This window comes from Dromiciops gliroides, chromosome 3, assembly GCF_019393635.1.
Source record: "Dromiciops gliroides isolate mDroGli1 chromosome 3, mDroGli1.pri, whole genome shotgun sequence".
Taxonomy (NCBI): Eukaryota; Metazoa; Chordata; class Mammalia; order Microbiotheria; family Microbiotheriidae; genus Dromiciops; species Dromiciops gliroides.
Window position 1 is genome coordinate 218060708 of NC_057863.1, and position 27436 is coordinate 218088143.

At 38.5% G+C, this 27436-nt stretch overlaps 1 protein-coding gene across 1 annotated transcript in view; it reads right to left on the minus strand.

The window, feature by feature from the left end:
• The window catches only part of GRPR (gastrin releasing peptide receptor), a 53633-nt gene extending 26795 nt beyond the window's left edge, over positions 1-26838 (minus strand). The window contains exon 1 of the mRNA XM_043998212.1: positions 26331-26838. Within this exon, the coding sequence (XP_043854147.1) occupies positions 26331-26743 (413 nt within the window). The 5' untranslated portion in view covers positions 26744-26838. The remainder of the gene's footprint in view (positions 1-26330) is intronic.
• Positions 26839-27436: the final 598 nt, after the last annotated feature.

Consider the following 27436-nt stretch of genomic DNA (forward strand, 5'->3'; position numbering starts at 1 on the left):
CTCCCTTGCTATGTTAGTTTTCCTCTGTTGTTTGGCAAGCTTTTTCAGTCACTAAGCAAAGTTAATGGTGAGGGGAATTATATTGGGAAATGACTGTGATGCAAAAATAAAAGACAACAATAATTTTTCTAAAGGGCTAGTAATGGTTACTAGTACTTCTGAATTTCTGAAAAAAAATCTTTAAGACGAGAAAGTTAATTTTAGAGTTGAAGTTTCCCTATGTCATAGGCTCTTATTGTAACTGTGAGGTAATATGAGAGGAAGTTAATAATTTAAAGCCTATAATCAAAAACACTTGCAGGAACACGAACAAAAATGTTGCCAACATTATACAGGGGTGTCCCAAGTCAGTGCACTTTTAAACCATTAAAGCTTAAAATTGCTCATTTAGCAGATGAGAACAACTGAGGCAAAAATGAGATAAGTGACTTGTGCAGGGTCATTTTGCTAATAAGCATCTGATGTGGCATTTGAACTCAGAGCTTTCTGAGTCTAGTTCAATGCTTTATCCACTATAATATAGTTATCCCATCTACATTGTCACTTTCCTCATCATGATTTTGATATATCGTGGGTTGGCACAAGAAATTAAATGGGAATTTTGGGGGAGTCTTGCAGAAACTGCAGGAGACATGCAAAAAGCCAGCAGATGACACAGAAAAAGTTTAGAAACTCAGAAATGCATAAAATATAACATTGTATAATATCAACATATTTTTTATTTTAATAACATAATAATTCTGACTTCTTCTCTGGTGTGAAGGGAGGGCCAAAAAGTTTTATGTGGATTTTCCAGATTGCGGGTATGCTGCGCCCCTGTCCCCATGATGTGGAAGGGATAACTGTATACTGTTGTTCAGATCTAGGAACGGAGCTGAGGGACTCAAAGTCAGATGCATTAATCTGATCAGGAAAACTAGGAGGGGAGGTTGAGGATGCTGTGGAGATGTGTTGAAGCTGGGGCCTTGGGAAGAGAAGAGAGGGTTTAGGACTTGTGATAGAGGCAAGATAACATAAATAAGAGGATTGCTTGCAGCAATAAAGGCCCAGCCATGACTGGGGAGGAACATAAATTTGTAGGGGCTCCATCAACATGATTTCATGTTTTCCTCTAGCAACATTCTGTAGCTTGGGAGAAGAAGGGGAGAAATATAATGGTGGGTGTTAGCCAGGATGTACCATTTGCAAATCAGAAACTACTAAAGGTCATAAGGACAAGGGATTCAAGGGAGCAGGAAAGGGCAATATAGAAATCACTGACCATAGTGATTTCATAGGGATTACTGACCTAGTCTAGACTGGGTAAGAATAGATACATGATGACACCTGCTTAACTAAAAAAAAATACAGAAGCATCAAGGAACCAAGCATGAAAAGTCATAATGACATGAAGAAGAGGTATAAGGAAGCAAGAAAAGTGGAAGGACAAGACATTTTGGTTAGAGAGGAGAACAGAATTCAGGACCTTGGAAATTAAGCAGTCTAAGTGCTAGAGGTACAATCATTCTGTTGGATTCATTAAAGTTAGTTAAAAGGGAAGGAGAAAGGGCAGTGCATAGAGCACTGGTTTTGGAGTCAGGAGGATTTGAGTTCAAATTCAGCTTTGGACACTTGCTACTCGTGTGACCCTGATCAAGTCACTTAATCCTGATTGCCTCAAAAAAAGGGGGGGGGGGAGTTGTAAGATCATAAGACTTTTTTCCATTTGGAGGATATCTTAGAGATAACTTAATCTGACTTCTTTTTACTATTTATTTTTTAAATATAGCACCTACCTCCCAGAATTATAGTGAAGATAAAATGAAATATTTTTATAAAGTGCTTTGTAAAACTCAAAGTAAATAAATAATATGTGAATAATGAATATATTTAAAAGTAAATAATAAGAATGCTATTGAAAGAAATAACTATTTCTATATTATATTAATAACTAATTATTGAAATAGGACTAAGGTTTTTCCTCTTCCTATTTCCTCACTCAGAAATCAGTCCTTGTAGATTATCCAGATTTTGAAGGGCAGGGCTAATGATCAGATGAAATATTGGGTAAAATGAACTCAACTGGGGAAACTTAGATCTCATCAAAAAGTAAAAAATAAAAACTCTAGTTTAGAGGAAGTGGTGAATCCTGGCCCACTGTGTTTAACGAGGGGGTAGTCTGGTATAAATAAGTCTCTTTGTCCAAGACTGAGTGATCAGAGTCATGACCCCCAGACCCTCATTAGAATAAGCCCACCTTTCATTATAATATTCATTCTCTCATTACTTGTTAGCCAATCAGAGTTGATTTCCATCCTCAGGAACACCCACTCTTCCAAGAACACATAGGCTTTGAGTGGGTCCCGTGAGGGGTCTTTGGTTTAGGAGATAGCCAAATGACCCTTTTATTAATTATCTGGTAGCCATAATTGATAAAATGATTAGTTGCCCAGAAATTATGTCTCTGGAACTTTTTATATGTCACACCATGCTGTTACTTTTATTATTTTCTAAATTAAGTAATGTGGAAATTTATTTTGATTTGGGGACCCTACCTTTAGGCTGAGATTGGAAAGCCTTAGGCCCTCAGGGTCTCTCCCCCTCCTCCTCAGCTTCAGCTGAGCAGAAAAAGCCCCGTGGGCTATACAAGACACCAGGTCAGACAGCTGGGGAAAAAAAAAAAAAAGCCCCAGCTCCCTCCGACCTGAGCGGAGCTATCCAAAAAGATCCCGGATAGCCTGTGCTGAGGCACTTGAAGTGGGAGTGCACCCCCCCCCCCCAACCAGCCGCAGCCCTGGCTGGCGGATTAGCTTGGTCTGTGGGGGTGAAGGAAGCCCCGAGATTTGAGTGGAGAGAAGAAAGGGTATATATAGACCTGGGAGGGGCTGACTAGAAGAGGACAGACTAGATAGACAAGATTAGGAGGGAGGCTGACTAGAGTGGAGCGTGGACAAGGACGGAGGAGAGTTCGATTTGGAAAAGGAGAGATGGGGCTGACAAGGTTACAGGCCTTAATACAAACCAGGGAAAGTATAACGTGCCCTGAGGCAGGAGGCAGCTAAGGCGCAGCAGGTGGGAAAGAGACACAGTGGAAAGAGACCACAGGAAAGCAGTCAGGTTGTACATTTTATTTTCCTGTATTCTTAATTTTCAACAGTATCTCATAAATAAACTCTGCTTGGATTATTTAGTTAAGAGGCTTCTTAATCCTGTGCTTATCAATTTGGGAGTGGAGCAGTATGGTGGAACTTTATAAACGGCCCACATTAAATTAACGAAGTCAGATAGCCAAATAGTCAACAGTCCCCAGTTTAGTCATCCATAGTTTAGCCCCCCAAAATTAGCCCTAGTTAACAAAATATTTTCACAGTAAGATGAAGCTCAGGGAGGATGAGTGGGTTGTCTCATGTCCTACAGATAGCATGTATAATAGACACAAAACTGACTCTGTCTTCAAATCTAATCCACTTACCATACCATATACTGGGGGAAATGCATTTCTCCCTTTTCCTTCTTTTCTTGAATCCATTGCCTCATAGTGCTTTTCTCTAGACTTTCACTGACCCAACTTGAAAGACTTTACTTCTGCTCCTACCCATGCTTTGTGTCCTTCAGTTTGTCTTACCTCATACTCCCAGGCCTCTTTGCTCAGTTTTTTTTCTGCCTTCTGTAGGATCCAAATCTGGAGCTAAAGGGGAACTTAGAAATGATCTAATCCAATTCCCTTATTTTACACATGAGGAAACTGAGGTCCGCAGAAGTTAAGTTGCTTTGTCAAGGTCACAGAGGCAGGATTTGAACTTGGGTCTTGTGTCTCCAAGTGTAACACTATTTCTACTACACCACACATCTAACTAAGAGGAGGGACAGTCTTATGAGCAGAGGACTATAAGTCCAAGAAATATGGGCTACACCAGAGTGGGGAGGGAGGGAAGGAAATAAATGAAGAGTAGAAAGATCAACTGTCAAACATATTTACAAGCCAAATAACAGAAGCTTAGAGCAGCTAGGTGGCACAGTGGATAGAGCACTGGCCCTGGATTCAGGAGGACCTGAGTTCAAATCCAGCCTCAGATACTTAACACTTACTAGCTGTGTGACCCTGGGCAAGTCACTTAACCTCAATTGCCTCACAAAACAAAACAAAAAAAACCAAATAATAGAAGCTCACATCCATCACTAACTTACTTGTTTGCTTATTTTCTCCACTTGTATTCAGAGACCATCTTGAGAGAACTTTTTGAACTCTCATTAACACCTGAACCATAAAACATATTAAGTCCATAAAACATGATTAGAAAAAGAGAACAGGGAAACCTTTCGGAGAAGGATGCTGCAGAAGAGGAAGAGTCTGGCCCGAGGTGCTGTGATAATGAAGGTAAGCAAGTCTGGCAGCAAGGATATAATAACCCTGGTGGTACAAAAACATTTGCAAACCTCTTTGATCTTTCTGGAGCAGGGACTGCAAAAGAGAGAACTGTTGAACTTTAGAACCAAGGCATCAGAAGCCCCACCCCTCCCCAATTCCCAAGGCCATCCCATCTTCCCAGTCACCAGGAGCCATCTTTGAATCTACTCTCTCCTTCACCTCCCATACACAAACAGTTTTCTGGTTTAACTGGTTCTACTTTTACTGGGCCTCTGTCATGTCTATTTCCTTCCTGATACTTGAATGTGCACCACTCTAGCTGAGGCCCTCAACGCTATTGGTCTAGAATACTATAATACCCTAATTTGTCATCTTGATTCTACCTTCTTACTTCTCCTTCACATATTTTCCAAGTCAATCTGTTCCAATCCAGCAAATATTTGTTAAGCTCCTACTATGTGCTAGGCACTGTGCTGAGAGCTAGGGGTATAATAAATAAAAAGAAAGACAATCTCTGTCTTCAAGGAGCTTACAATCTAATGGGGGGAGGGAGATAATACATAAATGGAGGTAGGAAAGCTAGCCGTGGGGGGGGGGAGGGTATCTTGCTCCACGCAGTTGAAAGTAGACTGAACAGAAGCAGAATGGAGCTGCCAAAACAATCTAAAAACATCATATATCTGATTACATCACTCACCAGCTCTAAAACCTTTAGTAGCTCCCTATTACCTTTAAAATAAAAGACAAACTCTTCATTGGGGTTTTAAAGAACCACAGACTGGCTCCAACATACTTTTCTAGACTTCACCCTTACTTCTTCCCGACGTTATACATTCCAACCAACCTGGATTACAAATTGTTCCTAAACTCAGCATACCAATGTATTGACACAGGCTGTCTCCCTTGCTTAAATGCTTGGAATGCATTCCCTCCTCTGCCTCTCAGCATCCCTTTTTTCATTTCAAGGCTCAGTTGAGGTAACAATTCTTTTTGTAAACCTTCTTTGATCCCATCAGTCAAAATTTTTCTCTCCCTCCTTAAATTTTCCTAACATTCTTTGTTTGGATCTTTCCTTAACCTTCATCCCTCTCTACCCTGGGCCATATTTTATATGTATACATGTACATCCTTTTTAATAGATCAACATCTCCTTGAGTGCTGGGATTTTATCATTTTTATCTCTGTGTTCCTAGGCAATTCTCTAAGATTATAAGTTGCAGGGAAATTTCCTCTCCAGATGTTCTTCATTTGTCAGTGAAATCCCAGGTCCAAGGGAAAAAATCCCGAGCACTTAGCACTGTGTTTTTGCACATAGTAAATGTTTAGTAAAAATCTGTTGAGTTAAATTTTTCACAGGAAAGGCATTGAAAAGTAATCTGGTACAATCCCTTCCTGAAGCATGAATCCCTTCTACAACACTGTTAACAGTCATCCAGTCCCTATTTGAAGACTCCCAGTGATAGAGAAACCACTTCCTTCCATGGTAGTCCATTCAAATTTGGAATAGCTAAAATTATTAGGAATTTTTTCTTGTAGTGAATAAAACTCTTTCTCTCTGTGATTTCTGCCCATTGGTCCTGCCTCTGCCCTGTTGGGCCAAACATATAAGGAATATTTCTCTACGGCACCTCTTTAAGTATTTGGAATGAACATGAATCACCAAGTCTTCTCTAAGATAAACCCCCCAACTCATTTCAAATGCCATCTTGGTCATATTCTCTGGATAACATTCAGGTTCAATGACCATATTTTACATTATTATAACTTCAAATAACACAAAGTCTAATTCACACCACCTCTTCATGCATTTCAATATTCATATTAATTGAGATCTAGGTATAGTTAACTATAATTTTCTTAAGGAACAAAATCTGGTTTGCCAGTATGTAATTTAAAGAATCTATCTTCCTCAATGCTTTGAAAATAAGGATTATGGTTGCCCATTTTTCTCTCATATTAAGAGATCTCTCCTGTTTCTCATTATTTTTCATAGGTGAAAAACATGAGAGAAAATAAAAAACAATGAGTACAACTCTTATCATTTTGAGATAAGGAAACTGAGGGAGAGAGAGAATCTTACTTGCCCAGAGTCATAGATCTAGTAGAGCAATTCAAGGGCAACTAAAGATATGGACCCTTTGTGGGAAAGACTGATAATATTTGTTCATTAGGAAGATTAATATGGCAGTAGTGGGGATGATGAATTAATTAGAGGAATAAGAGTCTGCAACACCAGTCAGGAAACTTGCAATAGTCAGATGAAGACAGTCATCTGCCCAGGTGATGAGCCAATCAATTAACAAGTATTTATTAGGCACTAATTAGATCATACAGAGTACAAAATTGGTAGAAAAGATGTTCCCTGACCACAAGAAATTTACAGTCTACTTAGGGAGATAAGATAAAGTCATTAGTAACAAATAATAAGACAATAAATCAATTAGTGAGGCCAAATTATATATACATAGAGTAGAAAATTGAAGGACCTCAACAATTATGGAACAGGAGAGTATAGAATCAAGTGTTAATTTAATGGAGCAGCTAATGCCCAAATCAGTTCAAATAGAGGCTGTATTCTCCCTTCACCCTCCAAACCTGGCTTTTGTAAAAGGTAAATAGAATCTATAATCCCACTCAGTGTCATAGATGGAGAAGTACTGCTTTAAGATGGGACCCCTGGGAGCCAGGTGTAAGGTTGAAACACTTTGGTAGTTTTTATAACTTCTTGAGAAAGATATTTCCTGAATCCAGCATCCATGAATTTTAACACTGCTGCTTTTCAAATAATTTTTGAATGGCAACATATTGTGAGAATAATAATAAATATCAACAGCAAATAGATAAGCAATAATAAAGATGAAAAATGTTGATTTGGAAAAAGAAGATAAATGCAAAAAAGTCACAGTAAATCTAATTTTGGATGGTAATGTAAAGTATTTATCTCTTATAAAACTTTTTTCCCTATTCAAAAAAGATCACATTTTAGGGTTATAGCAGCTATTTGAATCAATACAGTTAAGTGTGTAGAAGGGGAAAGATCAACATTGTTTGCATCCAGCAGCTCATTCTGGGGGAAGTTTAAAGGATGCTGCTCATAACAACACCCATATGTCAGGGTGAGATTGGAGTAAGAAAAAAAAATTAGTCATCACAAAAAGATTCAAGTCTTAAGGGATCGTGATGAGTAAGCCAAATGGTCAGCAGCCATAATACTTTCAGATTTTCTTATACAAATCTCTGCTCTTGTAGGCAGGTTTTCTGTTCATTTTCCCCTTCAAATTGTGATGTTTTGGTAGGACACTGGTCCCACACAGCATCTTTTTATTTACACCTATTTTGGAGCCCATTGTGCTATGCCTTCAGGTGATGATGGATTGTTCTTCCCCTCCCCTTCATGTTTTTGCCTAATCAAGGTCATATATAAGTTGTGTGTTGGGTAGGTTATGGTAAGATTCAATGTGAGTTACCAAGGAAGACTGCAAAAGACTTATACTTAGCCTTAAATGATGAATAGGCTATGAACCATCCATGTGAATGGAAGTATAACTCTATCTTTATCTCCATCTATCTATCTATGGAGAGAAAGAAAGAGAAGAATAAGAAGGTGAAGGAGGAGAAGGAGGAGGAGGAGAAAAAGAAGAAGAAGGAGGAGGAGGAGGAGGAAGAAGAGATTTCTTGGAATAAGAATAATGGATTTTGGGGGCAGCTATGTGGCACAGTGCATAAGCACCAGGCCTGGATTCAGGAGAACCTGAGTTTAATTCTGACCTCAGACACTTGACACTTACTAGCTGTGTGACCCTGGGCAAGTCACTTAACCCTCATTTCCCTGCAATAAAAAAAACAACAACAGAATAATGGATTTTGGAGACAAGGGCAGTGGTAAATATACCAAAGTAGAGTATTTGTAGTTATATAGTAATCCCTAGATAATACAGCCAACTGATTTGCCAAAATTTGGACAAGAAAAATCTAAAACTTTTATTTTTACTGATGAAGAAAATGAGGCATAAAGATTGAGTGACTTGTTTATGGTCACACAGCTAATTAGTAGAAAATCTGGAATTGGGAGCCAGTTTTGTATTGTGGCAATAGAAAAGACAGTATTTGTAATCAGAGGATTTGGGTCTGAATCTTGCTCTTACTAGTGGCATGGACTTGGACAACTCACTTAACTTTTTGGGGCCTCGGTTTTCTCATCTGTAAAATGAGAGCTCTAATCCAGTATGATCTTTCAGGTCTCTTCCATCTCTGAATTTTATCATCCAACACCAGCATCTTTTTTTTTTTTTTTTTTTTTTTGCGGGGCAATGGGGGTTAAGTGACTTGCCCAGGGTCACACAGCTAGTAAGTGTCAAGTGTCTGAGGCCGGATTTGAACTCAGGTACTCCTGAATCCAGGGCCAGTGCTTTATCCACTGTGCCACCTAGCTGCCCCCCAACACCAGCATCTTGATCGCCTCTCCTAGTCCAGCACACTCAAATTTGACTCTAACCTCATGTCTTCCAGGCACAATTTCCACGTCCCAACAATAAGTCAACCAAAATATTTAAGAATTAATATTATAATACTTTAATATTTTCTCCTTAGTATCCCACAATGACACCCTGCTTATTCCTATCATCCTACCTAAAGTCTCTTCAAAAACTGAATTTTTATTTTTAACTTTAAATTTTGCCCATTTTACAGGATAAGCAGTGAATTTTAACTCTCTGACCAGCCTTGGTGTCACTAATTATATAAAGGGTAACATTATTTTTAAAAGTTTTACTCTATCTTGCTTTTATATGATATTATAAATAAATCACTGTGAGATTTTTGCTTAAACAAACTGTTCTGTTATTTTAAAGTTGTGTTTAAAATGTTCAAGAGGAAAAAAATCTGACCCCTCTAAGAGATCACCCAAAATCTTTAAAACAAAGCTAAGTAGTGGCAGGTGTGGATTTGGGGGAAGGAAGGAAGGAGTTGGGGGTGGAATGGAAGATTTAAATTATAAACTTCAGATAATCTATACAGATGTAGTTGTGGAAGGAGAAAGGGAAAAGTGAAGTATGGTCTTTTTGCTAGAGTAAACTCGCTATTGGATGGAGCAAAACCATAACACTGTGTGTCTTTTGCTCCAGTGAATTTAATATTTAGGGGCTTACTGTAGTCATAGTCACCACAGAGAAAAGGAACATCCAGAGAAGAATAGTCCCCCTTTCTATTTTACCAACAATATGGTATAATAGAAACAATGGATTGTCTTTGGAATCAGAAGACCCGATTTCAAGTCCTATCTTTGACACTGTGTGACCCTCTTAGACCCCAGTTTCTTCTTGAGTAAAATGATGGGGTTAGACTAGATGGCTTCTAAGGTTCCTCTTAGCTCTAAATCTGTGATCTTATGGGCCAGGACTTCATACTGTGGAAACTCTCCAAATGTAACAGGGGTACTTGGAGTTAGTGAGAATTGGTGGCTGGCTAGCAGCAGTGTGAATAAGCCTCTGCCACTGAAAGGACTCTCATTTGACACCTATAAATGGGAGAGGTCTGCGAAGCTTCCAGTGGTATGTCATGTTTCCAGAATCTGTAAACTAGACTCAAGACTTTTTTTTTTTTGGTGGGGCAATGAGGGTTAAGTGACTTACCCAGGGTCACACAGCTAGTAAGTGTTAAGTGTCCGAGTTTGGATTTGAACTCAGGTCCTCCTGAATCCAGGGCTGGTGCTTTATCCACTGCACCACCTAACTGCCCCAGTAAAGGCTTTTTAAAAGTAGAGTATGATGACTTAAATTTAAGGTGAAAATGCTAATATATACCTGTAGGTTATATTTCTTTTATGTCTTATTCCTTGTTTAATTTCTTGGCTTGCTCATGGGTCAGCTGGTAAGTGGTCCCATCTGGGAGTCAGGCATTTTCAAGGTGAGCTTCTTTGAGTAGTAAAGGGCTGGATACTTTTAGAATGTCCCCAAGTCATGATTAGTCATTGTGAAGCCAGGGTACAAGGTGAAGAAGCGTGATCCTTAGTCTGGGTCTCTAATTTAGCTTAGACTGACTAGTCTCAGTCAAACTCAGCTAAAGGTTTAGTGTACCTGACTCTTTAAGAGATAGTGGTCAGTTGAAGCAGACAGATTTTTGCCATTTTTTAAGCTGCCCAACCTGGTCAACTACTTTGAATTTGGAGACTATCAATGGTCTCAACCAGGCACTCACCCTCACTATTATGGTTCTGTCAGGGACACCTACTGTAGATTAAATAAAAATGTCTTTAGTCTGAGATGATTCCATTTTTTTTAATCATACTTTATAACTACTTTAATTTAGAACAACAAATCAAATAAAGAAGCTACATGGTACACACTTAGGTCCCCACTGGTTCAAATAATGAATCCCCTTGAAGTGGCTTCATTATTGGATGTCAAAAGGCATATTTCCATTGGGCTGGATTGAATTACCATATTTCACATAATTTTAACTTCATATAATATAAATTCTATGCATGCAACCACTTCACAGGATGTATTATTTACACTCATTGGAACCTAGTTTTATTGTAAAGAACACTGGTTTTAGAGTCAGAAAATTTCCAGTCCCACCTCCAACACTTATAATCTGTCATTTGGTCTCACTTGAGTCTAAGATTCTTGATCTATAAAATAGGCATAAGAATGCTTGTCATGTCCACTTCATAGCATTATTGTGAATAAAAACCTTTCTAAGCCACAATGTGTTATATTAGCATTTCACAAGCTGCCCAAAGAACATTAGAATTCTAAAAAGATTGAGATCTATATATCTCAAAAGATATAAAGATGAAAATCTGAACTGGATGGCATAAGAGTATGTAAAATCCCAGGGTTAATGTCCTGGCAAGGAAATTATGAAGTAACAGAGGAAATTAAGACTATTTCAGATGAAAAGAAATACGCGTAGTATTTTCAATACATATAAAATTTATCTTTAATATTAGAACCACTAACAGAACATTTCTTGCAGAAATTTAACTAGACCTATGAAAAAATATATGTATATATATATACATTTCTATATAGAGAAGCTTTTAAAATTAAAATATACCTGATTTAGAATCCATGATGCAAGCATCCTCTTCGTTCCCCCCATCAGAGTGCAAGAACCGATAAGGGGCTCAGGTCATACTTTTTTTTATTTTCTCGCCTCTCATTGTGAATAGATAATGTATCCTGTTATTTTAATAAGCTCATCTTTGTTGAGAAATAATAGCAATTGCTCACATTTGTATATGCCTTCCAGTTTTGCAGAAGGCTTTCTTTTTATAAAAATTTTTTTATTTTATTTTAAATTAAAATTTTTTTTGGCAGAAGGCTTTCTTCACAACAACCCCTCAAGGGAAGCAGTGAAAGTAATATCACTTCTATTTTATAGATGAGGAAACTTTGGCACTCAGAAAAGTACTCAGTGTCATCCAGTTTGTAAGCGACTGGGATGAGATTTGAACACAGCTCTTTAGATTTTAAATCCAGTGCTGTATGAAAGCATTCAGATCTTACTCATCCTTCAAAGCCTAGCAGCTCATCTCACCTCTTCCATAGACCCTCTGTGATCATCCCCTTTTTGTAAAGTCATGTACCCTCTGTCACTTATCTACAACTGCAAGAAGATTGAAGTACCAAGGTACCGCATTCATTTGGAGGCTGCTAATAAAATCACAGGCACTGTGCCTAGGAGGAAATAGTCGGTCTCCATGAACTTACATAACAAACATAATTGGATCATAGGATTTCAAGCTAAAAGGGACCTTAGAAATCATCTAGCCCAATCTCTTGTTTTCTGAGGTGAGAAAATGAGGCCTAGAGAAGTTAAATGACTTGCCCAGGGTCACACAGGCTATCCCCAGCAAAGCTGGTGCAGGAAGGCAGACCCTCTGACTTTCCTAAGAAGTCCTCCATTTATTACAGTATAAGGCCTTCCAATCCTACCAGGTAGTTGTAAATGTTGAGATCATTAATCATTACAGAATCAAAACAAGTTACAGACAGGGAAGAGAATGAACTCTTTTTTCAACTCAAGCACTGTTCCTAGTATAAATATTATCAAGGGATCTTACAATCCCAGCCAGTGTGTAATGGACGTGAAGGCAAGTGTGTGGTTCTGAAAAGTCCCTGAGGGCACTGGGGTTCTCTGGCACGTGTTGTGTAGTGAACGTTTCACAATTCAGACGCTGCCCTGAAGTTTCCACGTTTTGCCATTGTACAATCATATACATTGGCAGGAGTAATCCCTGATTGGTCATGCAAGATTCTGTAAAATATATACCCAAGATCTTGACAAGGGAAAGCCGGGAGAGGAGAAATAAAGCCCACCAACGCTGGGATGGGCTCTTCCCATGGCACAGCATGGGGCGCTGTAGTACCTAGCATGATATCGGGCACCAACAAGTAAATACTTGTTGATGAATTGATTCAATAGCACCATCTCTCCTCTTCTTCAAACAAGAGGGAGGAAGCTAACAGTCTGGGAATAAAAACAGCTCACTTTCAAGGTTTACAAAGCCCTTTCTACAAAACACTTTAAGGGTGATTATGCAAATATTACACTCTCATTTTACAGATAAGAAAATGAGACTTAGAGAGTTTAAGAGACACACTCCAGGTCATATCACTAGGAGAGTATCCCAGCCAAATCTTTACCTAACACTAGATCCAACATGTTTTTTTCTCATTGAAACTCATGGATGAATAAGGTTCCTTAAGGTTAAAAAAAAAAAAAAAGGTGTGTGTGTGTGTGTGTGTGTGTGTGTGTGTGTGTGTGTGTGTGTGTGTGTGTGAGTGGGAAGGATTAGAAGCCTAGTTAGAGTAAAGAAAAGGATGTAATTAACAAGATATAAAAATGGTCTTCTTCCCTACCCATTTTTAGGGGTGGGAGGAAGGAAGAAGCTCTGGCCCTGTGACTTCAGTGATGTGTGGAATTGCTTTTACCAACATAAATCAGCAACTCATAAGCTTAGAGAGCTGTCTAGAGGTGAAGTGATTTGTCAATGTGGTTTAGAAGTGGGACTGAAAGGCAGATTTTCCTAACTGAGGCTCGCTATGTTCTTCAGTGGGCTGACTGACTCTGCTCCAGGAATTTTCTCAGGTTCTCCTCCATGTCTGGAAGGCTCTTTTTCCTCATCTCTGCCTACTGCCCCCCCCCCCCCCGGGCTTCCTTTAAGTCCCAGAGGAAGCCTTTCCCAACCCCTCTTAATTTTAGTGCCTTCCTCCTCTTAGTTATTTACTATGTCTCTTAAACATAGCTCGTTTGTGCATATTTGTTCATTGTTTCCCTTATTATACTGTGAGCTCTATGAAGGCAAGGACTGTTTTTTGCCTTTCTTTGTCTTCCCAGTGCTTAGCACAATACTTGGCATCTAACAGGTAAACTGATGTTTATTGACTGATTGGCTGATTTTTAACTTTATACAATCAGACTATTTTATCTTTTAGGATCATCTCTATTCTTATTTGATTAAGAATACCCTCTTGAGGGGCGGCTAGGTGGCGCAGTGGATAGGCACCGGCCCTGGATTCAGGAGTACCTGAGTTCAAATCTGGCCTCAGACACTTGACACTTACTAGCTGTGTGACCCTGGGCAAGTCACTTAACCCCCACTGCCCTGCCAAAAAAAAAAAAAAAGAATTCTCTCTTGAGCCAGAGCTATAAAGGGACCTCCTTCCATTTTCCTTTTTTTTTAAAAAATAAATAATGTTACCATTTATGAGGAAAGATTTTTTTTGAATCTTAAAGTATTAAATACATGTGAATTTCCTCTTCAGTGCTAGCCCAGGGCCCAGATAAAGTTTGCTGTTGTTTCTCCTTCTCAAGGAGTACCAATGACATCATGAGGGTGATACCCTGACTAGCCAGTAAGGTTGAGCTGCCCAAAGTAGTCAGCCTCAGTCTCTCCTTCAGAGGCATCAGAGTCCTGTGACAAGAGAAAAGTCAAGATAGCTAGCTGTTAGTCATTGAATGGGCAATGCCTCAGGTAAACCGAGGGCTGGGGAAAGACCAGATATAGTAGGTATTTAATAAATAATTGTTGTTGAATGAATGAATGAATGAATGAATGAATGAATGAATGAACATAGTAGGTACTATAGCACAATACATGATCCCTGCCCTCAAGTAGCAATAATTTTGTTGAGAAGTCAGTATACGAAATCTTAAAAACATGAAAAATTAAATAACAACATAACAAAATGGTAACAATAGATAGATAACAATATTCCTTAGGGTAGTATATGTTTGATGGTCAGATAAGGGATACTACTGAGAAGAAACCCTATGAATTTAGAAAAGAGGAAATTACTGAGGTGTCCTAGAAAGAGGTGGGATGACCTGGACTTTTAAGGCTAAGGAAGGATTCTGATCAGCTAGGTACACAGTGGATAGGATGCTGGGCTTAGAATCAAGAAGACCTGAATTCAGATATAGCCTCAGCCAGTTAGTAACCATGTGACCTTGGACAAGTCACTTAATTCCTCTTTGCTTCAGTTTCTTTATCTGTAAAATGAGCTGGAGAAGGAAATGGCAAACCACTCCATTATCTTTGTCAAGAAAACCCCCCAAATGGGGTCATGAAAAGCCAGATATGACTGAACAACAACAACAAATTTGAATGTGTAGAGAAGAAACAAAGAGGATTCCAGGTATGAAGTAGCATTAGAAAAGGCACAAATATAAACATTAATATTAATAACATGATTAGAAGAGTTTCAGAAGACCCTTTTGGCTGATGTATAGAATGCATGTAGACAAAAGCAAATAAGGTTGAAAATGTAAATTGGGGCCATATCATGGAGGGCATCCAGACCCTAGTCTTGCTAAAAGTTATTTCCAATTATACATTTGGAACTCAGCAGCTGTATTTCTTCCTCCTTGGAACTTCCTTTTGATATTATTTGATATTATCTTATCTTCTAGAGCTGAGTCCCCTAATCTTTTTTGAGTTAATCTATTTTATTTCTTCCATGTCTTGATGGGGAAAAGAACTGGCATTGGAAAGAGGAGTCTATTACCAATGCCACAAGGCTTCTGGAGGGGTTGTCGGTGGGACAACGGGGAGGGATATAGTTGCTGGTGATGTGTACTAGTGGTCTGTTGTGTTGCCTTTCCCATTAGAAATGTCTACAAGCCTTGGGCAACAACTGAATATCAGAATTATGAACCACTGACAGGAACATAATTTTTTTAAAGCTTCACAATCAAGCAGGGTGAGCTTCAAGTTAAATTATCCACAGAGCACAATATAAATGTGAGTTATTATTATTATTATTATTATTATTATATGACAAATTTTCCACATTGCCCCCTTACTTTCTCCAACCCATCTTTAGTTTCCTTATATGTGTTGTCTTGCCCCATTAGAATGTAAGTTCCTTGAGGGCAGGAACCATCTGAATTTTTGTTTGTGTTTGTATTCCTAGTAGGTACTTAATAATAAATGCTCACTCTCTCTATTTCCCTCTGTCTTTCACTCCTTAATTATTACAGGATCACTGTCACATCCTTGTGTGTGTGTGTGTGTGTTTGCACGTGAGGCAATTAAGGTTAAGTGATTTGCCCAGGGTCACACAACTAATAAGTTCTTCTCATCCTTTTTGTTTGTTTGTGGTTTTTTTGTTGGTTTTTGGGTGGGTTTTTTTTTTTTGTGTGTGAGGTAGTTGGGGTTAAGTGACTTGCCTAGGGTCACACAGCTAGTAAGTGTTAAGTTTCTGAGGCCGGATTTGAACTCAGGTCCTCCTGACTCCAGGGTCGGTGCTATATCCACTGCGCCCCCTAGCTGCCCCCTTCTCATCCTTTTTTGTTGGAATTTAGGTAGAAATGGTCCTGAGACAAGTCACTACTTTGTCAAAAGTCCCACATGACTTTGATTTTCTCTGTTAGAACTGTACACTTAAAAAGATATTTATTCCATGTAGCCTGAAGATTATTTGGCAGGGTGATATTTACCCCCCAAAACTCCATTATTTTTGTTTTTATGGATCACTGTTATTTATATCTGGGCAACTGTGAGAAACAGTTATTATTACTATTGTCTCTTTGTTGATGCTTTTAAAAATGCTACTGCTGCCCATCATTGTCGGGCTGTACTGCTCCAACAGGGTCAGGATGGAGTCATCTAAATGTCATATTTTCCCCAGAACCTAGCATAATTCACAAAGCAAAGAGGGTGATTCAGAGTTATATGTTGAATGAATAAATGAGGATGGAATTTTATGTTCCCATTTACTGACAAAGTCATTAGTGAATCAACAAATATTCATCAAGTTCTTGTTATGTGTTGAATAATGTGTTGGATACCACAGGGAATAAAGAAGAAATGTCAGATAGTTCTTGCACTCAAAGAGCTTACAATGTGGTTGGAAAATGACTATGTTAACATATAACACATAGCTATATACAGCTTTATGTGGTTCTCATATTTTCCTTTGTGTTAAACTTAGCACTTAATTAGTTGAAAAATTAAACTCCAGAAAAGATAGAAATGTAAATGTGCTTCAACATGTAGCTTCCAGTGCTTTAGAGTCTGTAGAAGTACATGGTTGGGAATAAAAAGATTTAATGTGGCCAGCTAAGTGGCACAGTGGATAGAACACCAGCCCTGGAGTCAGGATGACCTGAGTTCAAATCTGCCCTCAGCCTCTTAGTTAGTAGCTGTGTGACCCTGGGCAAGTCACTTAACCCTGTTTGTCTCAATTTCCTCATATGTAAAATGAACTGCAGAAGAAAAGGGCAAACCATTCCAGTACCTTTGCCAAGAAAACCCCCAATGGAATCATGATGAGTCAGACACAACTGAACAACAACAGAGACTTAATAGGGTTGAAGATTTAGAGCTGGAAGGGACTTCAAAGGCCATCTAGTCCAGCCCCATCATTTTACAGATGAGGAAACTGAGGCCAAGGGAGATCAAGTTATCTAAAGTCACACAAGTAGATATCAGAGATAAGATCTGAACCCACATCCTCTGATTAAACCCAATGCTCTTTCCATTATGTTCCATAATTTCCATGATATATTAGATGGATGACTCTAATTCAGGCTTAGAAAAAGGCATCTGGTTAAACTCTTGAGAGTTCAGTTGAAAAGAAACCACGGATCTGACAAATAATAAAGTATATTTATGTGTTTTTAAAATATCATGAGCCAGATTCTCCAAGTGTGTATGTGTGTGTGTGAGTATAAAAGCCTCGTTTGTAAGTCTCGTTAACTCTTTTAAGGGTAATACTCATAGACTGTGTCCTTGGAGCACTGACAAGCATGCATACAACCCTGACAGAAATAATTTTAACATAGAAGGATTTTTTGCAAAATACTTTGTGCTTATTATGATCTCCTCACCACCCACTCACACCTTAGTCCTTGGAAATTTGTTTTCTCTTTACATCGCTGTATTGCAACTGTTCTCTCTGTGATTTCCCAATAGATAAATGATGAAAGAAAATGAACAGGGTTTTTTTTTCTCAAAAGAAAAAAAATTAAACAACAAAGCTATTAAAATTTGTATTACAATGCTCCAAATCATTATTAGGGAAATGCAAATTAAAACAACCCCTTCCATGTCTCACCCATCAGATTTACATAGATGATAAAAACATGAAAACTGTGATTGGTGAGGAAGTGAGGAATAGGGGAGAGAAGGTGTGGAATATATATATATATACACACACACACACATATATGTTTATATATATATATATATATATACACACACATATATGTTTATATATATACATATTTAGATATATGTGTGTATGCAGCACATCTGTGTACTGTGAATTTGTCCAGTATTTGTCTATTCTAGAAAGGAATTTTAGAACTGTGATCCAGAATTCACTAATCCATATATACCCTTTAAACAAGCAACACCACTACTAGGCCTGTATAACAAAGGTATCAGGTAAAGAAGGAAAGGATGTACATGTACAAACATAGTTATGGCTGCTCTTTTTATAGTGAAAAATACTGGAAACTAAGTGGATGCCTGTCAACTTGGTAATGGCTTAATAGATTGTGATATATAAATGTTATATTATTGCTCCAAAGAAACAGTTAACAGGATGGTTTCAAAGAAAACTAGGAAGACATATGAACTGATGATGAGAGAAGGAAGCAGAAACAGGAAAACAATCTATGCAAAAATGTTTTAAAGAAAAACAACTTTCGAAGACTTAAGAACTTTGATCAATGTAATGACCAACCACAACTTCAGAGAACTAATGATAAAGCCTGCTGCCCACCTCCTGATAGAGAGGTGATAAACTCAAGGTGCTGAATGAGACATATGTTTTTTGGATGTGGCATTGTTGTTCTTGAGTTATTTCAGCCATGTCTTACTCTTCATGACCACATTTGGGATTTTCTTAGAAGAGATACTAGAATGGTTCGCCATTTTCTTCTCTAGCTCATTTTACAGATGAGGAAACTGAGACAAACAGGGTTAAGTGACTTGCCCAGGGTCACAGAGCTGGGAAGTGTCTGAGGTCTGATTTGAACTCAGGAATAGGAGTCTTCTGGATTCTAAGCCCAGTGTTCTATCCATTGAGCCACCTAGATACCCCAGATGTAGCTATTAGGGAATTTGCTTTATTTCACTGTGTTTATCTGTTACAAGGTTATTGTTTTTTTCAATTGAGGGAGGGATATTTGGGGGGAAAAAAAGAGGGATACCAATAGTTTTGCCCCTAAAAAGAAAGAAAAGAATATCACTGAAGGATTTCAAAGAAAATGGATAGAAGAGAACAGAAAGATGTTCAGAAGGAAACAACCAGGACAGTTTTGAAAATAGCATGCTGAAATTATTATATGCTTAAAAAAGCAAACAGTATATTTGAGATACCTGTTTCTTATACAACCTTCTTTTTTATTCTACTTTGTATATGGAAATATTAATTTTTACATGTAAGTCCAAAATTAAAAAAGAAAAAAGAAACTGCTCTTTCAAAGGTCATCGGTGACTTTTATATCATCAAATTGAATGGTTTTTCTCGAGTCCTCATGTTAGAAGTAAACCCTTTGAAATCCTTTGGATTTTTACCTTCAAGACATTACACAGTATCTGGCACAAAGTATGCCTTTAATAAATGCTTGTTGATTGATTGACCTCTCTGCCTCTTTAATGCTTTTGACAACCCTCTTGGAATTTTGAATACTCTCTTCTTCCTTGACTTTTGAGACATCATTCTCCAGGGTCTCCTCTCTTTCAAACCATTCTTCCTCTGTCACATTAATGTTAATACTTTTCCCCAAGGTCTTATTCTCAGTCCCTTCTTCTGTCCAAATTTTCTACCTTCATGAACCCATTTACTAACACGATTTCCACAGTTACCAATATTTAGTTGACTCCCAGTGGTATTGATCTAGATTTAACTTTTCTACAAAGCTTAAGACCTACATCTTAAACTCCCATACCCAACTGAAGGACACAGGAAGAACTTAGACATAACTTGTCCAAAATGAAATCATTTTCTCCTGCCAATTCAACACCATATTTCCTTTTCTATTTCTGTCACTGGCACTGTTCAGTCACCCACATTCCCAACTTTCATATCTATCTAATCTGTCCTTATTTTTTACTTCCCACATCTAATCACTGATTGAGACCTGACATTTCTGCCTTTGCAAGCTCTTGTGTGTCTTCTCTTCTCTAGAGTGTCATTTCTACCATTTTACTCCAGTCTTTCGTTATTTGCCTTCCCAAACCCGGACTATTAGAATAACTTGACAGGCTTCTTGAGAGGAAGAAATCCAAGTAATCAATAGCTATGTGGAAAATGCTCTAAATCACTAATAATTAGAGAAATACAAATTAAAACAACTGTGAGTTGTCACTTTATACCCATAAGCTTGGCTAAGATGAAAAAAAAAAAGAAAATGAGAAATGCTGGAAGAGATGTGGGAAAACAAGACAATGCTGGTGGAGCTATGAACTATTCCAACCATTCTGTAAAGAAACTTGGAACTATGCCCCAAAAGTTATTAAACTGTACATACCCTTTGACCAAGCAATACCATTACTAGGTCTATACTACAAAGTGACCAAAGAAAAAAAAAAAGGACACATACATACAAAAATATTTATAGAAGTTCTTTGTATGGTGGCAAAGGATTGGAAACAGAGGATACCCATCAATTGGGGAGTGGCTGAGCAAATTTTGGTATATGGTTGTGATGGGATGCTTTGTGCTGTAAGAAATGATGAAGGCAGGGGCAGCTAGATGGCGCAGTGGATGGAGCACCGGCCCTGGAGTCAGGAGTACCTGAGTTCAAATCCGGCCTCAGACACTTAATATTTACTAGCTGTGTGACCCTGGGCAAGTCACTTAACCCCAATTGCCTCACTAAAAAAAAAAAAAAAAAAAAAAGAAATGATGAAGGCGTTGTTTCAGAAAAACCTGGGAATACTTTGTGAACTGATGCAAAGTGAAGTGAGCAGAACCAGAAGAGCAATTTCCACTATAATAGCAATATTGTAAAGATAATCAACTGTGAAAGACTCTGTAACTGATTGACATGATGACCCACCATCATTCTAAAGGACCTATGATAAAAAATGCTATCCACATCCAGAAAAAGAACTGATATACTCAGAATACTAAGTGAAGCACATTTTCTTTTCCTTCCTTTCCTTTCCTTTTTAATATGACTAAGACAGTAATGTGTTTTATATGACTAAACCTATTTGTAATGGGTTTTGTTTTTCTTGTGTCCTTAATGGGTGAGTGAAAGGGAGAAGGAGGGAGGGAATTTGGAACTGAAAATAAAATAAAATTGAATTGAAAAAATATACTTAAAAACACACACAGGGCTCCTGCTTCATCTCCTCCCCTACTCCAATCTAGCTTTTATACTACTGCCAGAATAATTTTCCTGATATACAAATCTAATAATCAAATCTAATCATCTACAAATCTTGAAATCTAATCTTTCAATAGCGCCATATTACCAACCAAATAAAATTCAGTATTAATCAACTAAGAACTTTTATTAAGTACCTACTATGTGTCAAGCACTGTGCTAAGAACAGAGAACAATGAAACAGTCCCTTCACTTAAGCAGCTTACATTATATTAAGGAAGACAAACATATAGGTATAAAAATATGTGTAGCTTGGGATTCTAGGCCTTCCACAACCTTTATCTTTTTTCCTTTATCACTTACTATTCCCTTTCAATTATTTTATATTCCAGGAAAAATTAACTACTTGCTACCCTTTGTACATACCCCAGGTATTCCAGTCTCAAAACCTTTGCTTACACTTTTACACATTCCTAGAATATTTTCTACTCTATTTTCATCTGTTACAATCCTAATTGTCCTTTAAGACTAACTTCAGTGCATTCTCCTCCAACAAACTTTCCCCAGTCCTTCTAGTTAGCCACAATACCTTTCCTTTTGGGTCTTATGTAGAACTTGATTTATGCCATCTCTATTTATCAAGTATCTCTTTGCAGAGTGATGAAATTGGAGTCAGGAAGACCTATGTTCAAATCCTAATGAGATATTTTATAGCTGTATGTAAGTCACCTAACCTATCTCAGCCTCTGTCTCCCCAATCGTAGAATAAGGATACTAATAACTAATAACCATCTACCTTATGGTATTGTTCTAAGGATCAAATCAGATAATAGAAGTAAAGCACTTTGCAAACCTTAAAATGTTATATAAATGTTATTATTGCTATTGTTGTTATTGTCGTGTCATATATGCCTAATTAAAGTGTAAGCTTCCTGAAGGCAGGGACCCTTGCAGTTCAATAAGTATTCTATTGGACTATGTCTTATAGAATTTAATTTTATAAAATCTTTGTTTCTTTCCCACTCCCTATTACAGTATTTTGCCAGCATTAGGCACTACATAAACTTTAGCTGAAATGGAACTTTATTGGTTACATGAATATATACTTAGAGTCTCATTTATGGGTACTGATCTCATTCCTATGGTGCAAACTGCAAGTAACCCAAATGATTTGAAATATTAGGACACTACTGGGAAGCCGAGTCACTCAACTCTAAAACTATTTTCCTAGGTTTATGTTCTTTGCTCTGGTGAGATTCGCAATCCGATATAAATACTTGACATGATGGCTAAAGAAAATAATAAATCAATCACCAAGCATTAGGCCCCTTAATGTGTCAGGTATTATGCTAGACAATGAGCACACAAAGACAGAAATGAAACAGTGCCTGTCCTCAAAGAGTTCATGTTCTAACAGGGTTCATTCGTTTCAGTCGTGTCTAACTCTTCATGACCCTATTTGAGGTTTTCTGGGCTAAGATACTGGAGTGGTTTGCCATTTCCTTTTCCAACTCATTTTACAGATGAGGAAATGGAGGCAAATATGGTTAAGTGACTTGCCAAGGGTCACACAGCTAGTAAATGTTAAGTGTCTGAGGTCGGATTTGAACTCAGGTACTCCTGACTCCAGGGCCGGTGCTCTATCTACTGTGCCACCTAGCTGCCCCTGAAGACCCAAATTCTTACCAACACTTTCTGGTTGTGTGAACAAGTCATTTAACTCGACACATGTTTAGAAGGTACTTAGTATTTGTGAGGCACTGTGGCTTTTGTAAGAATGGGGTGTGATATTAAGAACTGTGAATCAAATGTAACTAATGTAATCTAACTAAATAGCTAGATAGGAACAAAAAAAACCCACTTATAAAGAATTTACTATGTGCCAAGCACTGGGATATAAATCTGACAAAGCAAGACAATCCCTGCCCTCAAGGAACTTACATTCTAATAAGGAAAAATAATACTTAAAAGGGAGCTGAATAAGGAGAACAGAAGGCAACATGGTATATAGATGGTCAAGACATGTTGTGGGTAACTGGGTCCAGGTAAGGTAAGGTAAAAAATCACCTATATTATCCTAGAATCTTAGGACAGAATCCAAAGTTGGAGAGAGACAGAGACAGAGAGAGACAGACAGACAGACTGAGAGACAGAGAGAGGGGGGGGGCTGGCCAATGGGGAATGCTGGAGTGGAAATAGCATGGTGTGGAAATAGAATTTAAAAATATTTACTCTGTAAATAATATCCATCAATTCCTTTATAAGGTAGCATGGTAGATAGAGTGCCTAGCCTGGAGTCAAGAGAATCTGAGTTCAAATCTAGCCTCAGACATTTACTAGCTGTGTGACCCTGGGCAAGTCCCTTAGCCCTGTTTGCCTCAGTTTCCTCATCTGTAAAATAAGCTAGAGAAGGAAATGGCAAACCACTCCAGTATCCAAGAAAACTCCAAATGGGGTCACAAAGAGCTGGATATACCAATTGACTAAACAACAACCACAAAACTCCTTTGTATCAGTTTCTGAATTTGGTAGTATATTCTGAGGCTCATGGTACATTGTCTACCATAACTGCCATGCAAGTGATATTCTCAGTAGTTTAGCCTCACTGGGGTTTCCAAAAAGTGCTTAAGACTGAGGAAAGTATTTACGTACCAGAAAAACTGAGTTTCTTCCTTAGGCACACATGGAAGGTGAGATAGGTGTCCTGGCCCACTTAGGCATGCCCTATAAGTGGCACATTGGATAGAGCAGTAGCCAGAGCACTGGCCCTGAAAGTGGGAGGACCTGAATTCAAATGTGACCTCAGACACTTACTGTGTGACCCTGGGCAAGTCACTTAAACCCAATTGCCTTAAACATCCAGGGCCATCTCCAGTCATCCTGATGTGTGTCTTGCTACTGGATTCAGATGGCTCTAGAGGTGAGAGTGAGGTTGGTGACTTTGCACAGCCTTCCCTCACTTAAATCCAATTCATTGCAAGTCATGACATCTGTTATAGTCCTCTTCGAGAATAAAGAACAAATGATAACAACAACATGCACCTAAGGCTTCTTCTGCCTCTTGACCCTAAGACACATTTGAAAGGATTTTTCATATATGTCAACAACAAAGATTTCCAAAGTTTGAAGTCCTGGAGATCAGCTCAGTGTGATTGTATTAGTAAACAACAAATGAGTTTTTAAAAAAAGACACCTGCACCAATTCCCTTCCCAACCAGGTGGCAAAGTCTCTTCTTTGTATGTATGTGTGTATGTATGTATGCATGTGTGTATGTCTCTCTGTGTGTGTGTGTGACATCCTGGAAGGCCTTACGAACCACAAACTTTGTAGGGGGATTGAAAGTAGTTTTCTGCTGTGGCCTCAGCATTTGAAGTCATCTATATTCATTGAAGCCAGCAGGACAGTGCATAGGAGTGGTTATATGTGCAAAGGAAAAGGGCCTGAATAAATGAAACCTTATCTCATAAAGGGAATGTGTCAGAACTTTGTTTTCTTTCCTCTGTCCTTTGTTCAGTTTTTGAAACTGCTGTTTGGATTAAGCACTATATTCCAGGTAGCAGTGTCCATACCTTTACCCAGACACATAGCCTTCTCTCTTGTTTATACAAAACTCCACAGAGCCAGGTCAAAAATTAGGATCCAAATTAGATTACACAATTAGAACCCAGCACCACATGCAGGGCAGTGGACTACATTTCTTTCTGACAGAAATCTATAAAGTGAGCCTTCTCTCTTTTTTTTACCTGTTGTTTTTTTTTCTTTGGTATATCAAACTTCTTTAACAGCAGAATCATTGACATTTGATTTGGAGGTAAAATTAGAAGGCATTTCTCAGAAATCTCTCACCAACATTTCTCTTCACTTGGTACCATGACCCAGTCATAGGATTTTGAAGAAAAAAGATTTCAGACTTTGAAACTGTGAGAAGCCTAGTTATTACTTTCTACAGATATTTAATTAAAGTCCATTAAACCATTCAAAACAGAATAAATCTGAGTATCCTATATGTTCTTCCTAGCCTGTTTCTTAAAGCAACTCTCTCAACTACATTAATTAGGTGCTCAATAAATATTTACTGCACAAATACCAATTCCTAAGGAGCTGCTATGGGGAGAAATAATTCCTATGTGCATTTTTTTTTCTCAGAAGAATATACCAGGCTGGATTAAATTCAAGAGGCAATGGACATAGGAGTACTTCAATAAACATGATAAAATTAGTCACTCCTAGTAAGACACAGATAGATGGTGTGGTGGGTAGAGTACTGGACCTGGAGTCAGGAAGATAATGAGTTCAAATCCAGCCTCAGATACTTGCTAGCTGTGTGACGCTGGGCAAGTCACTTAACCCCTATCTGCCTCCAGTTCCTCATCTTTAAAATAGGGACACCCTGGAGAAGGAAATGGGAAACTACTCTAGTATCTTTGCCAAGAAAACTTTGTCACACAGAGTCGGATACAAATGAACAACAAAAGCAAGGCAGAGGATTCAAACTTACGTATCCCTCTTTCAAAAATGTTAAGTGTGTGAAGTTTCACTACAGAGATATCCATAGAACAGATTTCTCTGTGCAAACTGCTCAGTCCACTCAAAGTCACCCTGGAATTCAGCCATGAGAAAAAGTCAAGCTGTCCAGGAAAAAGGAATTCAAAGAAATCTAGTTTATCTATACTCTTAGCCTGGTCTAAAAGTATATGCTGGAAAAGAAAGGACATAAATCCAACTCTTCCTTTGTAGCTCTTCCTAAGAATAATATTCTTGTAAGCATTAGGCTATTGGGGAGAATATGTTGTCTAAAATGTAAATTGTGCCAGGTTTTATTAGTTTTCTCTTAGAAACTTAGAGGGGGCAGGAAGTTAAAAGGAATGACATAGAAGAACTGTCAGTTGAACCCACTGTTAAATGTGCATCTCTCTCAGTACTATTTCAGCTGTCTCTTTAGAAGAAAGGATGTTTACCTGATTCTCCCCCTTATTCACCCCATTTCTTACTGATTTTCTCTTGGAAACCTCTTACCAATAAACTTCCAGAAGTAAACCCCGAAGAGGCAGCCCAATTGCCAGCGAGTCCATGCTCCAGAAAGACTCAGTATGAACACAGGAAAGTCAGTATCATAGGGATGGGGGCAGTTAGAAAAAGCACCAAAATCGAAAACTGAGGTTGAACTTCCAACAGCACACTTACCTGTCTGCAGAGAGAGCCGTGAGTGTAAAGACCGACACCCCAACTGAAGTGAGTTGGATGAAGGGGATCAGTTTACAACCAATTCTGCCAAAAAGCCACCTGTCTGCCAAATACCTGCTAGCATCCACAGGGGCGCAGGTGATGAGCAGAAGCAAGTCTCCCAAAGCCAGGCTGGAGATAAATAAGTTGGGCACATTTCTCATGGATTTGACTGTGCAAAAGATCTTGATCAGGGTAATATTGCCAACCAGCCCTATCAGAATGATGAGACCATACACAACTGGGATGATATACAGGAATCCTGGGTTCAACCAGTCATTCTCCAGAGGGGAGTTTTCACTGTGGTTGGAGATGTTGCAGTTAATAAAGTTGTCTTCTTCCAGATCCATAAGAAAGCATTCCTTTGGCCCCATCACTTAAACTTGTGCCACCCAAGAGTGCTCTTAGATACTCTGAAGAAGAAATTGTTGTAGTACAGGCATGGATGGGAGAGAGGCTACGTTTTATTCTGGGCAATTTATCTTCTTTAATACAAACATCACTAGGCAGAAGTCCTCACATACCATGGCATTGGAGACATATCAGCCAGGCTTTTGATCCTGAGTCTGTTCTGTTCTTCAGATTCATTTAACCAAGCAGATCAATCTGTAAGTTTGTTACAAAAAAAAAAAAAAACCCTCTGAAGAAAGTCCAGGGGGGGGGGGGGGAGTAGAAACAGAGAGACAGAAAAACAGAGACAGAGACAGAGAGACAGAGACATGAAAGAGACAGAAAGAGAGAGAGAGAGAGAGAGAGAGAGAGAGAGAGAGAGAGAGAGAGAGAGAGAGAGAGAGAGAGAGAGAGAGAGAGAGAGAATGGCTCAGATTCAATCTGGTTAGTTTACCTCCTCTGCACGCTATTCCAGGCTAGGCTAGTGCTAGTGTCTGAGTTTGCCTGATTGCAATTTGCCAGAACTTTTGACTGCTGCTTTCATTCCCCGTCTCTCCCTGTATTTAAAAAAGACAGGTTTAAAGTGAGGGAAAGAAACTGCTCTTGGAAAGCCTCGGATCCTATAGGCGGGAGAGACTGCACGTGACAGCTCTCACCAGCAAGACTGCTCAATAGAA